Source organism: Ceratotherium simum, chromosome X (assembly GCF_057802395.1).
Source record: "Ceratotherium simum simum isolate JZ-2026a chromosome X, ASM5780239v1, whole genome shotgun sequence".
In the NCBI taxonomy this organism is placed as follows: domain Eukaryota; kingdom Metazoa; phylum Chordata; class Mammalia; order Perissodactyla; family Rhinocerotidae; genus Ceratotherium; species Ceratotherium simum.
In genome coordinates this window covers 61106335-61122676 of record NC_141940.1, presented here as the reverse complement: position 1 = coordinate 61122676, position 16342 = coordinate 61106335, and the positions used below count along the sequence as shown (strand labels likewise).

General features: G+C 33.6%; 1 protein-coding gene across 1 annotated transcript in view; it reads left to right on the top strand.

Moving 5' to 3' along the window:
* LOC101400542 (uncharacterized) overlaps positions 1 to 16342 on the top strand; it is a 460477-nt gene that overhangs the window by 333589 nt on the left and 110546 nt on the right. Inside the window, exon 8 of the mRNA XM_087426455.1 lies at positions 8510 to 8593. Within this exon, the coding sequence (XP_087282581.1) occupies positions 8510 to 8593 (84 nt within the window). The remainder of the gene's footprint in view (positions 1 to 8509; positions 8594 to 16342) is intronic.

Sequence of the window (16342 nt, the reverse complement as noted above, 5' to 3'; positions counted from 1 at the left end):
AGACTTGTCTCCTGTATAGCTCCATTCCCTCCTGCCACTTCTGTGCTGTTATTGTCACAGTTGCATCATATATATGTACGTATCAACTTAGGTTTAAAGTTAATGCTTTATGCAGTTGTATTAAATCAGACAGGAACAAAAGAGATATAAACAAAAAATACATTAAATCCATCTTTTATGTTTACTTATACAGTTACCATTAAGGATGTTCTTTATTTCTTCATATGAATTGAGTTATTATCTGTTGTCTTTTCATTTCAGCCTGAAGGATTCCCATTAGTATTTATTGTAGTGTAGGTCTTCTAGTGGAGAATTCTCTCACATTTTATTTTGAAAATCTTAATTTCTTCTTCATTTTAAAAGGACAGTTTTGTTGAATATAGACTTCCTGGCTACAGTCTTTTTCATTCAGCACTTTAAGTATGTCATCCCATTGTCTTCTGGCCTCTATGGTTTCTGATGAGAAATGGGATGTTAATCTTATTGAGAATTCCTTGTACATGTGAGTCAATTTTCCTTTGCTGCTTTTCTAGATTCTTTCTTTCTCTTTGGTTTTGACAGTTTAATTTTAATATGTCTTCGTGGGGTTCTCTTTGAGTTTATCCTCCTTAGAGTTTATTGAGCTTCCTGGATGTGTAGATTAATATTTTTCATAAAAATTTGGAAGTTTTCACCATTATTTTTCAAATCACTTTCTGCCCTTTTCTCTCTCCTCTCTAATTCTGGAATTCCTATTATGTGTATATTGGTACACTTAACATTGTCCCACCAGTCTTCACGGCTTTGTTCATTTTTCTAATTCTTTTTAAGTTCTCTTTCTCAGAATTGATAATCTCAATTGACTATCTTCAAGTTCACTGATTCTTTCTTCTGCCTATTCAAATTTGTTGTTGAGCCACTCTAATGAATTTTACATATCAGTTGTTATATTCTGCAACTCCACAGTTTCCATTTGGTTCTTTTACAATAATTTCAGTTTCCATATAGATATTCTCTATCTGGCAAGACATCATTTTCATTCTTTCCTGTAGTTCTTTAGAAATTGTTTCTTTTAGTTTGTTGAACATATTTAAAACAGCTGATTTAAAATATTTGTCAAGTAACTCCAACATCTGGGCTTCCCCAGGAAGAGTTTCTATTAACTACCTTTTTCCCCATGTGTGTGCCATATTCTCTTGTGTATTTCTGTTTCTCATAATCTTTTTTGAAAACTGGACATTTTAAATAATATAATGTAACTACTCTGGAAATCAGATTCTCTTCCCTCCCTAGTGTTTGTTATTTTTGCTGTTTGTTATTATGGTTTGTTTGTTTAGTGACTTTTCTGAACTAATTCTTTAAATTCTATAGCATTGTCTTGTGCAGTCAGTCAAGTCTCTGCTCAGTTAATTTAGTGATCAGCTAACAATTGCACAGAAACTTGCTTAAAGGCTTGGTATCAATTCATTTCCCAGTCTTTGTTGAGAGCCTCATGTGGGTGTGCCTTCAACACACAGCTAGGTAGTTGACAACTTTGCCTTAGCCTTAATTTTGTGCTTTTCCAGAGCCTCAATATCAGCCAGAAATGAGAGCTTAGGGCCTTCTCAGGTGTTTCCCAAGCGTGTTCATAGCCATGGGTATGCACACAGCTCTATGCATACCCATGGCCTATTCTTCATGAATATGTTGGAGGTTATCAAAGCTCCTGTGAACATATCATTCCCCAGTTTTTCCTTTAAAGATTTTTAGTTAGTTTATCATTTGTCCCAGCTGTTATCTGCTGCCTCAGACAGTCACGATGTTAAATATTGCTTCTAATTGTTTTCAACAAATACCCCAGGGAAAACGTTTCACACCGAATGAACTCCTAGCCAGGTCAAATAAAGACACCCTTGTGAGTGGGGTCTTTCATGGAACCATCAGACAGGACAAATAGTGACAGTTCTCTGGGAATAGGGCTTTGGAGGTGCTCTATCCCTATTTTGCCTCCTCTGGAGGCTACTAGGATATTGGTTTCACCATGATTTCAGAAAGTTGGTTTAACACAGACAGGGGAAATGAGAATAGGATGAGTGAAAATGCCACAGAGCTCACTGTTCTTAGTGAGATTCCACCATTTTTCTTGAATAAATTCTTTCTGATTGCTGTTAACCTTTAGTTATTTTCCAGAGTTCCAAAAAAACTGATTCTGATCTTTTTTCCAGTTTTCTTGTTGCTTTTATGGAAGGAAGAATTTTTCTAGGTCACTACTCTGCCAGTTTCACTGATATCACTCCCATTCATATTCACGGAAGAAGAGCAGCATTCCAAATTGGAGTTATTAACTAAGTATCTTACAAAAAGTTCAGACACAAAGCAACCTGTGCAGCCAATTTTTTAACAATCTATTGCCTATTTTGAGATTTTGAAATTACATTGAAACCATGGTATCTAATATTCTACCCATTTAAAGTTAAAGTATTCTTTATTGTAAGTATAGGTTTTTGGACAATGTAGGGTGCTGATATTTGAGGAATTAAAAAAATATATTAACATCAGATTCATCAGCAGTACTCAAGTCAGCCAGCTGCCTTTTTTCATTGTATATAAATGATTTTAGTTGCAGTTGTAAAACTGTTAGAAATGTTAGATTTTAAAATAAGATAAAAATTATGGAGAAAATTAGATATGTTTTTTCAGGACTGTGGGAATAAAACTATCCAATTAACAGAGTGGATGTGGGATATTTAAAGAACTGAAAAGGAAAGAAGATAGGCACATATGGCTCAATAATTTTCATGTTTATTTGTTTCTTTACAAGATAGGTCTATTAGCCTTTGACTTAATCTTTACATAATGTAATAGCAATCAAAGTAGACTTCCCCATTTGTATTCTTACCCCATATGGGTCGTTAGACAGAATATGGATGTTTATTCATTCATACTTTTTGCACAGAAAAATATACTGTTGACTTAGCAAAGATTATGTTAGTATATCTTCATAAAGCATAACCACGTTCTGAGAGTGAGGGTGTTGCAAATTGTTTGGATGTCTTGAAGAAAGGAGTAAAGTTTTGGAATGGCTTTTGGGGGTATGGGAATTTGGAGTAAAATAAGATGAACTGGCAGCACTGAAGGTCCAATTGAAATTGCAAGAGGAAAAGTCAGCAATTAAAGGTTGGACAGGAGCTAGAAAGCTGGGAGGTATGTAGTGGAGCAGGAAAACATTGGTATTTCAATTCTTCTGTGACTAGAATCAGAAAGATAGAAATTTATTGATTTGTTTTTTACTCTGTTCATTCAAGTTTGTTTTATGTATTTAGATATTCTATATTTCTGTCTCTGGATCCCACTTAATTTGTGTATTTTAGATTTAGCTAAATAGGGAAAAGTTTAATGATTTGCAAATTTGTGGAAAGATTTCAAGCAAATAGCTCATTTGCATTTTGACAATCTTGAAGTCAAAGAAAGTCCTAATATGGCAAAGAAAAATTATATCTGTGTTAACAGAGCAGTCATTTTACCTGGTCTAGAGTAGATCAATAAAATACCTTGAAAAAAGAAAAAGTCAAATGTTTTATCTTTCTTCAGAGACTAAAAGCAGCTTTATTATTTTCCACCACACAGTTCAGGGCTGACCCACATTTTGAATATCATATCCTGTAATTTTGTTCACCCCCAGAGAAATAGAATAAACTTACCATCCTTAGTATACTACTGCCAATTCCACCTATGCCACTGTTCATGCTTTTTCCTTTTCCTGAAACCATTCTCAGCCATTTCTACTTCTTTAACTTCATGCCATCCTTTTAAGCCCTGTTGATAATATCCTTCCTGAAGCCTTTACTAATCATCTCTTGTCAAAAATAATAATTACTAACATTTATTGAATAACTGCATTTTTGCTATAATGCCATATATGTGTTGATTTTAAAGAACTAAAAAAAATCCTCATGTTCTACATAGTTGCTCACAAAAAAATAGTAGAAATATAGGAAAAAATAAGGCTGAGGTAGACCGTTCAAAACCTATGGAACTTTGTAACCATAATCCCAACAATAAAAACAACAATTCTAATAAAAACTATATAATATACCTTGGGGCTCATACTTCCTCTTTCAAGATATTAGTCCTTGAAGAAATTTGCTTTTAATAGGTGCTAGTTTCATCGACATTAAAAATATGATTCAAGGGGAACCTTCTACAAAAAAAAGTCAGTTTTTTGTTAACATAAGGAAAAGTGTCACTTCCAGATCTCTAGATACCTTAACATAGAGGAAAACGTATTGGTTTTTGAAGACCCCACTGGCAGTAAAGGAAGGTACTCCTGTGGGATTTTTAGCACTTTCTTAATGTCTTTATATTTTACTAAAGCTTTCTCTTTAATTGTGATAAAGCTTGCTCCTGATAACTTCAAAAAATTAGCATGCTGAGGAAAATTGTGTAACATAGTTTCAAATTTATTCTGACACCATTTCCCTTTTATCAATTGCATATGAGCTAATGTGCTGTAAAGAAACATACCTTGTAGCAGAAATGGCTATATTTACCATAGCCCAAGAACTGTTCTAAATTGTGTACATAACATTAACTAATTTAATTCACATCAATATGTGCTATTGTTATTCTTATTTTATAGATGAGAAACTTGATACACAGACATTGAATAACTTGCTCAAAGTTACACAGCAAAAAGTAGCTGAGTGGGATTTGGACTTCGGTGGTATGGTTCTGTGTTCCTTATTCTTAATTACTATGCTATATCACTTCTCTGAAAAGAACTTGCTTTTGATTTGATTCCTGTAACACCGTAACCATACCTCTTTTGATATTTATCACATCTTGTCTTTTTTGTAGTGTTCATTTATCCTTTGTCAAACCGTGTGTCATATTTGGTTCAGAAAATATAGTAACTAAAGTTTTGATCTTTGTACCATTTCTTGCTGTGTCACCTTGAGTGATTTGGTTACTATCTCTGTTTCTTAATGTTCTTATCTGCAGAGAGAAAAATTTAGGCTGTCATCTCCAGTGTCTCTCAGTGCTTAAATTTTGTTTGCATCTCATACTCATATTCACATATATTAACATTTGGCACTTTCTGTCGATCCATATAGCATTAGTGTCCTGTTCCAAATTTCACTGCAAGATTGTTTCTTTTTATGCTTCCATTATTAAAAAATTTTACAGTATTCCTGAATCTTATGATGCCTTTCTTTTACATCAGTGCATCTTTAGTTCTTTGACTTTATTGTTCAGTTTAGTTTAACAAGCATTTATGGAGCCCCTACTATGTGCTTGGAATAAGGGGCAAAAACAAATACAATATGGTTTCTGCCCGTGAGATGCTGGCAATCTAGTGGTTAATTTGTGAAAACTTGGCTAGTGCCTAGTCTCAAGAAATGGCTTGTTATTTTAAAAACGTTTCCTATATCTCTCCACTTATGATAAATATCATCAAATTCAAGTTAATTTCCAAAGTGTCTCTTTCAAGTATGTTTTTGTTGACTGATTATATTACGCATGTCTGTTAAGATTCAGAAACTTACCTTGTAACAAGGTATTAAGAAATAAATTGCTGAATTCTGTTGACTTTTGTTAGTATAGTGTATTTATTAACATAATAGATTTAAAGCAAAGAGGAAAAAACAGCTTTCTTTAAAATGTTTACACATTTTTAAAAAGGAAAAATTTGTTGGCTAATGAAATGAAAACCATAAATCTTTTAGGCACTAATCTGTAGTCTTGAAATTGTGTTGTGTAGGGGAAAAAGTATATCTCCCTATTTTTGTAGTTATAAATCTATTGTATATATTATATGATATAGTATATAGTATAACTATATTACATATATTATAATATGCCACTATATTATAAAATATATGATTAATGTATAATATACAGTATTCTATATCATATAATATATAATAGTATACATTTATACATAGTGTACTAAACAGGATTTAATGTGCTTTATTTCTAGTCTGAATATGAATTCTTTTTTCTTTATCAACTAAAGTTAGCCTTCAGAGTTTATTTTCAAAAGATTTATTGATTGATTTGGTTTATCACCACTTTTTTTAAATCGTGTGAAGTAAAAAGTAAAAGTCCTTCCCCTAGATGTAGTCACTGTTAACCGTTTAATACATATTCTTCCTCACTTTTTCCAATTCATACACAGACGTGACATTTAATTTCAAACTATCTTATTTATTTCAACATGGAATAAATTAGAATAAGAATGTAAGAGCAGAAAGGCCTTTTTGCACTTAACTGAAATAAGATAAAATGTAGCCCACTCTAACATTAAAAGGTGTTATTCCTTTCTTGCACCCACCTGCATCTTAACGGTCAGTCTCACCTGTATTGTTTTCGGTACTCAGCCTTGGAGTTGTAAAGAACATGAATTGCTGATTTCAATTCCCCCTCTATATCGTAGTGAAGTAATTAGTATATAGCTTCACTTTTATCAAAAGTGATAAAAATAATAGTTGAAATCCCCTCTTTCTTTTTCTGAGATTTCTTTGTCAAAGCTATAACCCATCAATTTTAATTTCAGCTGATTAAAGGGTATTTTTACCTATCAAATTATCTCTAATCAATCAACACTTGGGCTTTCTCTTGAGAAACTCTGCTAAGAACATAAAAGGTGATATTAGATCACTGTTAACTATTAAAGTCAAAAAGTATGATTGAATTTAACTGTCATTATGCTAAATGGATGAGGATAGTTTTAATAACTGAGCTGAAAGATAGCACAATCCTAGCTAATGTTCGTAGTAAGAAAGAATCAACAAATTTGTGAATTATTTTTTACACATACGTTAAAGGTGTGTTAGTCTTAATTGAAATACTCTAAATAATGTCATGGCAGCTCACCTATCAAGGAAAATGGACTTGAATTCCCAAAAGCATGTTTGATATTTACCCGTCAGTTTTCACAGTGAGGACCTCACTAACGTTTTTCATGTCTTGACATGTCACAATGTTTAAGGCCTTTCCGAAAGAATGAATGTCCTTCGCAATTAATATGCAAATTAATTAATTTGGCGATGTTTTTCATATTCTGAGGACAAATACTGGTAAGTATTAGTTTGTGGGGCCTATGTGGAAAACACTTGATTCACGTTATCTCATTCAATCTGTGCAACGGCCATGTGAGAAAGGTATTAATAGTATTCCTATTTTACAAATGAGGAAACTGAGACTTAAATAGTTTAATTTGCCCAAAGGTACACAGCTTAATATATTTCAGAGCCAGGATTCAAAACCACTGGCTCCAAATCCTGTGCTGTTAATCATTATACTAACTGCCGCTGAGAGAGTGAAATAATTGGTTACATAATGTAACACAGAGCACCTATTGCTCTCAAAGATTGACCTTATTTGTAAGTGAAGTAGTTTCTCCAACCGAAGTGTCTTCTCTACTATTAAAGATGTATTCATTTATGTAATCAGTACACTCTTCCTATGTTAAATCCTTCTTTTAAAATGTTCTTAGAATACATAGCACTATGATAAATGTATCAGATCACGTTTTGTGACATGAAAGAAATCACAGCTATGCGAGAATTGGCGTCAAGGAAGGCTAAGGGAAATGGAAGTTAATATTGGAGAAAGTGAAGAGAAAAGTAATTGGAAAGCACCTGAGACAAACATTATCTACTTCATAGTATTGTCATTGACTAGTTTTAGTGCTGTTAATTCTGCTATGAACTGGTCTATTCAGACTGTGTTGAGGTCAATGCTTTTCATGTAATCTTAGATGCTAATATCTTAAACTCAACTTTGAAGTGGTAACAGAAGTAATCTAATCTAACTCTATACTCTCTAGATGATTTTTTATGCACGCAAATGCCCTATTTTTGACAAGACTTTTTTCCATTTATATCTACTTTTTGAAGTGTACTAATCTTACATTTTTTCCAGGAATAGAAGGGAATTTAAGATGATCCAATGTATGTATACATAGTGTATTTCTCCAAATGTCCATATTAAGTGAGGCAATATTAATATGGCACTGCCGTAATAAATGAATTAATATTTATAAATCACTAAAAACAGAGCCTGGCATATAGCAAGTGCTATGTAAAGACTTAAATAAATCCATTCATATCTTTATAATACAAATTTAGACTTCTATGTTTATTAGACTTGTTTAGTGATTAAGTGTGGGCTCCAGCACCAGACTACTTGAATTCAAATCCCAACTCCATTATTTACTAGCTGTGTGACTTTAGCCAAGTTAATTTAATTCTCTAGGCCTGGATTTTCTTGTCTGTCAAATGTGCATAGGAATAGTACCTAAGTTATAAGGTTGTTGTGAGGATTAAAGGAGTTAACATAGAATAATGCCAGACAAATAGGAAGCACTCAATAAATATTAACTGTTTATGTAATCGCCATTGTACATGTGCACAGTTTATGATCTATTTTTTAATTAAAAATATTAAAAGGCTGATTAAGATGTCTGAGCCTTTTATAAACAACCATGGTTTCCTTTTTATAACACATTAGGCTTGATATTTAATGGGCTTTTCACTTTTGCTTTTAGCGAATTGCCATTAAACCTGAAGCAATGAATTTCTCAATGGAACATGGACCTGACTATGTGCCTCCAGCTCGACATCTATCAATGGTGAGTGGGTTGAATTCTCCATTGTGAGCATTGAGAAGTTAACTATTGGGGGAAGAGATACATAAACTTCACCACTTAAATAATATTCCACGTGTAGCTTGAATTCAGGGACTTAGAATTTGTTTCATTACAATATTATTTGGACTCAAATAGAATCATGCTACCATGGACTCTAGTTAAGATTACCATTCAGTAATCTTGCAAGAACAATTGAAGATTCGTTTATTCATTTAATAATTTATTGAACAGCGTAAATGCTATTGATGACTATCTGGGCTCTTCCTTCCCAAGTGAACATTGGCTGTTATTCAACATTTGACTCTGTTGACTCTTCCTTCCTTGACACTTTATGTAACAATTATTTTTTCTGTAACCTTCTTCTTTTTTCTAACTTCTCTGATTCTCAGTGGCTTTTACTAGCTCTTATTCCTTAACATGGTGTACACAGCCCTTAAAAATATGATCCCAGCTGAATTTCCAACCTCATCTCCTGCAACTCCTTGTCCTGGACTCTACTAGCCATACTAGACTACTGCTACATCTGCAAATACTCCATGTGCTCTCCCTCATTGTGCCTTTTGTTCAGATTTTTCTCAGCGCTTAGATTCCCTTCCCCCTCCTTCTCTGCCTGAGTAATTCTTACTCATTCTTAACATTCAGTTCAAATGTCACTTCTCTTGTGATATCTCGCCTGACACCCTCAGGTAGAATTAATCAGTTTTTTCTTTGTGGTCATGTGGCACTTTGTAAATAATACTATCAAACAGCTCATCACACTGTATACTAGTCAGTCTGTGCCATGTTTTCTTATTGATTTTTGTAATGACAGCCAATAACATGTTACCTTGAACATAGTAGGAACTTAATGTTTGTAGAATGAGTGAATGTATGATTGAATGTGTGTAGGTATGGGTGGATGAATGGATGAATGGATGGATGGATGGTCAAGGTCCCAGAGTAAGGCCAGACCAGAAAACCATGAACAACTGTGAGTAAACCAAAGGTACTATTTTGTCCACTGGGTTCAGAGAATAGGAAAACGAAAGTCCAAGCAAATCCTAATAAACACAGTGGGTTCTGGTGTTTTTATTCAGCTATATCCATCCCTTCTACCCAAGGAAAGGAGATCTCAGAATCCAGTCCTAATAAGATGGGATGATTCACTCTCTCAGGACACAAATGCACAGGGACTGTATCTTAGAATGTTCCTGGCCCCTCTAACATGATTATAAAGTGATTAGATTCTTCCAACTTGTACTCTCACATTCACAAAGTGATTTTCTTACATTGACATACTTATTCATTTACCAGGATCCTGTTATTTAATCATTTTGGAATCATGTTTATCAAATAATATATAAGTACAAGAAAAATAAAATTGTTTAGCTACTCTAATAGAAGCAACTTCACAGATGATATTCAGAAATTCCTCGCTTCCATTTCCACAAAATGTGAACTAAAATATAACATATTAAGGAATAATAATTCATTCTGTCTAACCAGCTTAATATTCAACAAAGAGTCACATAAACACATATTGGCAATTTTCTCATTATATAATTTATAATATTGATTTACAAGATAAAAAAAACCACACAGTTGACTATAATTACATGGCAACCACATATTATCAATATTATGATAAAATATTTGAAAGGTAGAAATAGATCCTAAGTTCTTCTTGTGGAATGGGGGCTATGCAGTGCCAAGGAGCCACCTTTAAGGGGAAAATGTCAATAAAGCAGTCCTAATTTGGTTTATTAATCTTTAAAAGCTAAGTGATGAGGACCAAAAGGGGTGCTAATTAATATTTGATTCAGAAAGTATTACCATCAGTCATTTTCTGGTCATGCCAAGTCCTGGGTGTTCCACTCATTTTATAAGTGCTCTTTGCTTGGAAGCTGCTAACTGTATGTGTCTAAATGAGTATGAAAGTAAAAGCCCATACACATGTGATAATGATGCCTCAGTTGTCTGTCTCTTTACAGTCTCTTCAGAAGAGATGTAAACCTAAGGGTATGAAGAGAAATAATTGATCTAATCACTAAGTCTATCACTAAGACAATGAAAGAAATTTTACTTTTCAGAAACACTTTAAGTCCCTATTCCACATACTTTTTGAGTGTAGTTACATGGACTGTCATCTGTTGCCAAAGAAACATTCATTGAAATGTAGGTCTAAGTAATAATAATCGCTATCATTTATGGAGTGTTTACCATACTGGACAATATGATAATCATTTTATGAATGATGATTTGTTTAACCTTTTTGTCAAGCTAATGAATTATATATTATTATTTTCTTTATGCTACAGATGAAGTAGTTGAACCACATAGAGTCTAAATAACGTGCCCAAAGTCACATAGCTATTAAATGGCAAACAATCTGACTCCAGAGTTCATGCTCTTGTTCAATATGCTATACTATTTATATATTGTCTAGCATTTGCCTACAGAATTGCTATAATGAGCTCACTCTAAAACAACGTTTTATTTGGTTTCCCCACTCTCTTTCCAGAAAGACTTATAGGGATTGGCCTATCTGAAATTAAGACGAGGCTATGGAATTTTTGGCAGTGTTAGTGTTAGCTAGGTTTCTGAATGGCCAAAGTACAGTGGTAAAATATTAAATACCTCAAGAGGACATTTTCATTGAGAAGGGTTATATAGTCTCTTCACTGAAAAATAATGACCTTTAAAGTTCTACTTTTACATTTTGTGTTTCTTCCTGATGAAAAAGGAATTGTCATCATTTTTCATTAGGTGGTATTGTTATTGGTCCCTGTAGTGCTAATTGAAAAGGCTGTTTTTACCTGGTTTTGCCTTTAATATGCATAACTTTTCAATTAAATAGAAAATGACAACCTGTAACACATTACTAGTGGTGAGAAACAGATTGTGAGATGTCAGAAGGCATCTGTCAAATTCAATCAGTGCATTCTCAAGTGTTTTCTTCTTATTTAAAATATCAACCACACTTTGACAGATTTCTTCTGTTTATATGTTGGTTGTTTGCCTATATACTCTTACTATATGTGTCCTTTTTCCTCTCAAGACAGGCTTACATAATGTATTATGGCTTATTTGAGTCTTCAAAATATGCTCCCCCTTGAGCGTGAATCATCCTGTTAACAAACCAAGTTTTTTTGTTGTATTACAGAAATCATTGAACATACCCAATTAATTTTGTAGGTTATTAGGAAAATAGGTACACTGACGAATGTGTGAATTTAAAGCTCCACAGCTGTTGTTCACAGATTTTTATACTATTCTTTTTATTAATATTGATAATTTTCAGGTCCATCTAACTTTCAAATTGATGATCCCTTCTATGCTCTGTAAAGAGATTATTCTTTCTATAAACACTACGTTGTGATACTGTGTCATTCTCCTACTCAGAAGCTTTCATGGCTCTCCATTACCTGCAAATTAATTCCAAATGCCTTTACTTGTCAATCAAAACAGTGCTAGTAAAATGGCAGCACTGTTCTCTCGGTACCCTATCACTGATTTTTGTTTTGTTTGTTTGTTTTGTTTTGTTTTGTTTTCTGTTCCTGCCATAGTGAGTCTCTTACTCTTCTTGGAATTCACCATGTACGTCTCTAGCTGTTTGCCTTTGCTCATATCATTTCATCTTTCAGAAAATGTCAAACTCTGTTCTTTCTGATTATCTGAATGTTCTCTCTCCAAAATGGATCTCTACCTTCTTCATGAGGTCTTTTCTGACCATTCCACCTCCTATAGAATGTCGTAAAACTTTGTCTGTGTATACTTTGCATTGTTATTTCTCTTTTATGTGGAGATACTGCCTTGCTAACCAGATTTAACCTCCTTCAGAGAAAGGACTTGGTTTATCCTTCACAAATGTAAGAGAATGCCTAGAGCATATGAAACATAAATATTTGCCAATTTATTCACTAGTCTCATAGATTTTTATCAACATTTCAGGCATTACAGTGGAAAGAGCAGTCAATTAGGAGTTAAGAGATCAGGATCATGGTCCTGACTTGGTCACAAATTAACAAACTGTTTTACATAAGACAGATCACTTGGCTAATTCTTATTTTTCCCTCTCAGGCACTTCATCAGTGAGATGGTGATAATGATTACTGTTCTACTTACTTTATAGTTTTGGGGTTAGGGTTGGATATGGTTATTCATGTGAAAGCATTTTGAAAAAATAAAAAGTGTTATACAAATATAAGAGATGGTCATAGATAAGTATAAGATTTCTTTGCTGAAAATCGTCTTGACCAAATTATTTGAAGAAAAATTGTATTTGTTATAAGTATGTTCTGCTACATAACGTACCTAATTTTTCTCAGAGTAGCAATACTGAAGTGGAACTACAAGGACCTTGGAAAGCCTCAATTTAAGGCATTTTCTTACCTACTAGTGACCAGAAAGCAAAATAGGCATGAACATATACCAGAATTCCATGTTGAGATCTACAAAATTTTATCTCCAATACAATTCAACCCATAACTTAATTACATTTGCTATAAGTTGAGAATTAAATTCTTGAGTGAGTTGAGTCTACAAGAGTTAGTAATGTTGTAAGGACAGGGTTTGGCAGAATCTGTGTTGAGAGGATTTCCCTGCAGTGCAATTAAAATATCAATATTTTGGTTTTCATTTCTTGCAATTGAATTAAGGAACATTCTGGAAGTCTATAGTAAATGAAGGAATAAGTATCCAATGAAAGGACCAGAAAAGACTTAGTGAAATTATTTGTAGAAGGAACTCAGAGTAAAGCATATTAAACAAATAAATATTAGAAAAACTTGGTAATATTTCAACTGTCATAGGTGGTATCTCAGTGAACGTACCACTCCATAGATGCTAGCTTTATCTATATAGTAGTAGAATTGGAGATAATTATCTAATGATCTTTCCATATCACTTTGGACCCCAAACTATTCCTGAACTAGTCTAATATCAATGGAACACACCAGAATGTGAAGGGCAAATATTCTGTTTATAATTTCATAAGTTAATTATTAAATTTAATAATCTGGGAGCTGTACTTACTTGAGGTGTTTATCAAAGAAGGAAAAGAAGTAAAATGTTTAGGGGTCTTTATTGATGAAAATCCATATATGAATGAAACCTTAATAGAAAATATGAGACAGATCAAAGATGCTAACCCCAGCCTGTTTTCAAATGGGTTTGGATATTTTGACTAGTTCCAGTGAATTTGTGTTGAATGCCTACATCAAAATTTGTAGGTTGGCGATCTACTGGCCACACTCATCCATAATTTTTTCATTTGAATCAGTTTGCAACAGTTATAATGCAGAAAATTTTCATTAAAATTCTGGATTTATGACTCCCTGGAAAAATCAGAATACCTGCCCACACTAGGCTCTCATTTCTGAAGAGTGACAATCCATTGGAATACTGCCTGCCTCCTTAAGAATGGAGCATGCATTCTTTAGTTTGCCACAGTCCCTACTTGTTCCCTATTACATTATACCAAGCTTGTATTCCTTATATAGGTTATTTAACTTGGGCCCTGTAGTATTTGAGTTTGTAACCCATGGCCTACTTGGGGCAATACTGTGGTGACCACTTTACATATCTCGTTTAATCCTCATAATAACACTAAACGGTACATACTAATATCCGTGTTTACAGATGAGGAAACTGAAAGACAGATGGTAAGTTTCAAAGCCATAATTTCAAGGCAGGTTTTTCTTGGGATCATTATTTAGTGAATGAATGAATCATCCCAAAAACTGCACTCTTTTTACCACACTACACTGTCCTTTATGATCTGGAAGATCAATAAATTCCCCCTCAGCCCTCTCTTCCCCAGATAAATAACCATAGTTCTTTTAATTAGCCTTTCCCTATACCTCCTTAGTGCCCTTCATGGTTTCCTTTTTAATGTTTTAGTTGTACTGTCTCTAGTTGTACTGTCCAGACTTAGATCAAGAAATTTTGTAAAGCTCTGACAATTTCTGATGGTAAGGGAAATAATTTCCTTACAAAATTTCTATATGTTTCACTCTAATATATGCAATTAAACATGTTTGTTTTCTTTATCACCTTGTGTTCATTGTGACCCTTGGATCTTATTACTTACGTATACAGAGACCAGTTTTTCACCTTGCATTTGCATATTTGGTTAATCTGCTCCGTCATCTCTGTAGGTATTCTGGAAGTTATCCTTTGTCAAATGTCATTCTGTGTTTTTGAATACATCTCTTATTACCATAATTATTTTTAAGCTCATTCTGTTTTCCAAGGTACCTCCTACTAACACATATTGTGGCATCTGCAAACCTTATAAGATTTTACTAATCTTTTCACTACAGCATAGATAAAAATGTTAATAGCATTGAATCCAGCAGTGACTCTGACAGGGAGTACTTATTATGTCTTCCTCGACATACAGTAATTCATCGGAAACCATTTTTCTCAGTCATTCTTCAGCCAGCTGTGTACTCACCTCAAAATTTTATAGACCCCACTTTGTTAATGAGTCTTTCACGAACTATAGCATCAAGTAATGCTCTAGGCAAGGAATGCTGCCTCTTCAGTCTACAAGACATGACACTCCGTTGAAAATGTTTCAAGTTTGGTGAAACTAGGAACATTGAAATACCACTCTGTGCTATATACTAGACAATGAAGAGGGCACAATGGAGAAGAGATACAAAGTTTACAACCTCACTGGGAATATAAAATGGAAGAATAAGTGAAGGTAATTAAGCACACAATACTAAGTAGTCCATGGTATATGTGTTTCAAAATCTGTGGGTTGTGATGGTCAGGAAGCTTCACAGAGGAAATAGAGTTTTAGGTGGAACTTGAGGTGCAGTGGATGAAGGAAACAAGACATTAATAACAGGCAGAGACATACCAGAGGGGAAGTGGGGAGGGAGGAGGGCAAAAGGGATAATTCAGCACATGTGTGTGGTGATGGGTTGTAATTAGTATTTAGGTGGTGAACATGATGTCATCTACGCAGAAATAGAAGTATAATGATGTACACCTGAAATTTATACAATGTTATAAACTAATGTTACTGCAATAAACAAAAAATTTAAAAAAAAAGAACAGGCAGAGACATAGAGCTGGAACATAAAGGCATGCTTGTGGGCCAATAAGTGGATCCGTACTCTCAGAAAGTATTTATAAGGCAATGGAGTAGTAGATAGGAAATTTTGTGTAAATTATATTTTGGTATTAGGTTTAGTGATTATTTCTGCATTTTGTTTTTAATATGTAGATCTTAAGCCAGCAAGTCTAAATTTATTCCTTCCAGAATACTGGGACTACTCTATTTTTTTCTTCATGCAATATACACTTCCCCATTCTTCTGTGAAAGAACAGTTGGATAGATTCTGTGGAAGCTAATTGATGATCACAACTTGTCAGCTCTATGCATTTAAATAAAGCTAGACTACTTCAATAATTTTTATCAGCTTTATTGAAATATAAATCACATACCATAAAATTCACCAATTTAAAGTATACAATGCAATGGCTTTAGTATACTCACAGAGTTTTGCAACCATCACCACAATCAATTTTGGAAAATTTCATCGCCCCAGAAAGAAATCCCATATCCTTTATCAGTTATTCCCTATTCTACCTTTTCTCCAGCCCCCGGCAAATAGTAATCTACTTTCTGTCTCTATAGATTTGTGTGTTCTGGACATTTCATATAAATAGGATAATACAATATGAGCCTTTTGTATGTGGCTTCTTTCACTTAACAGAATGTTTTCAAGATTCATA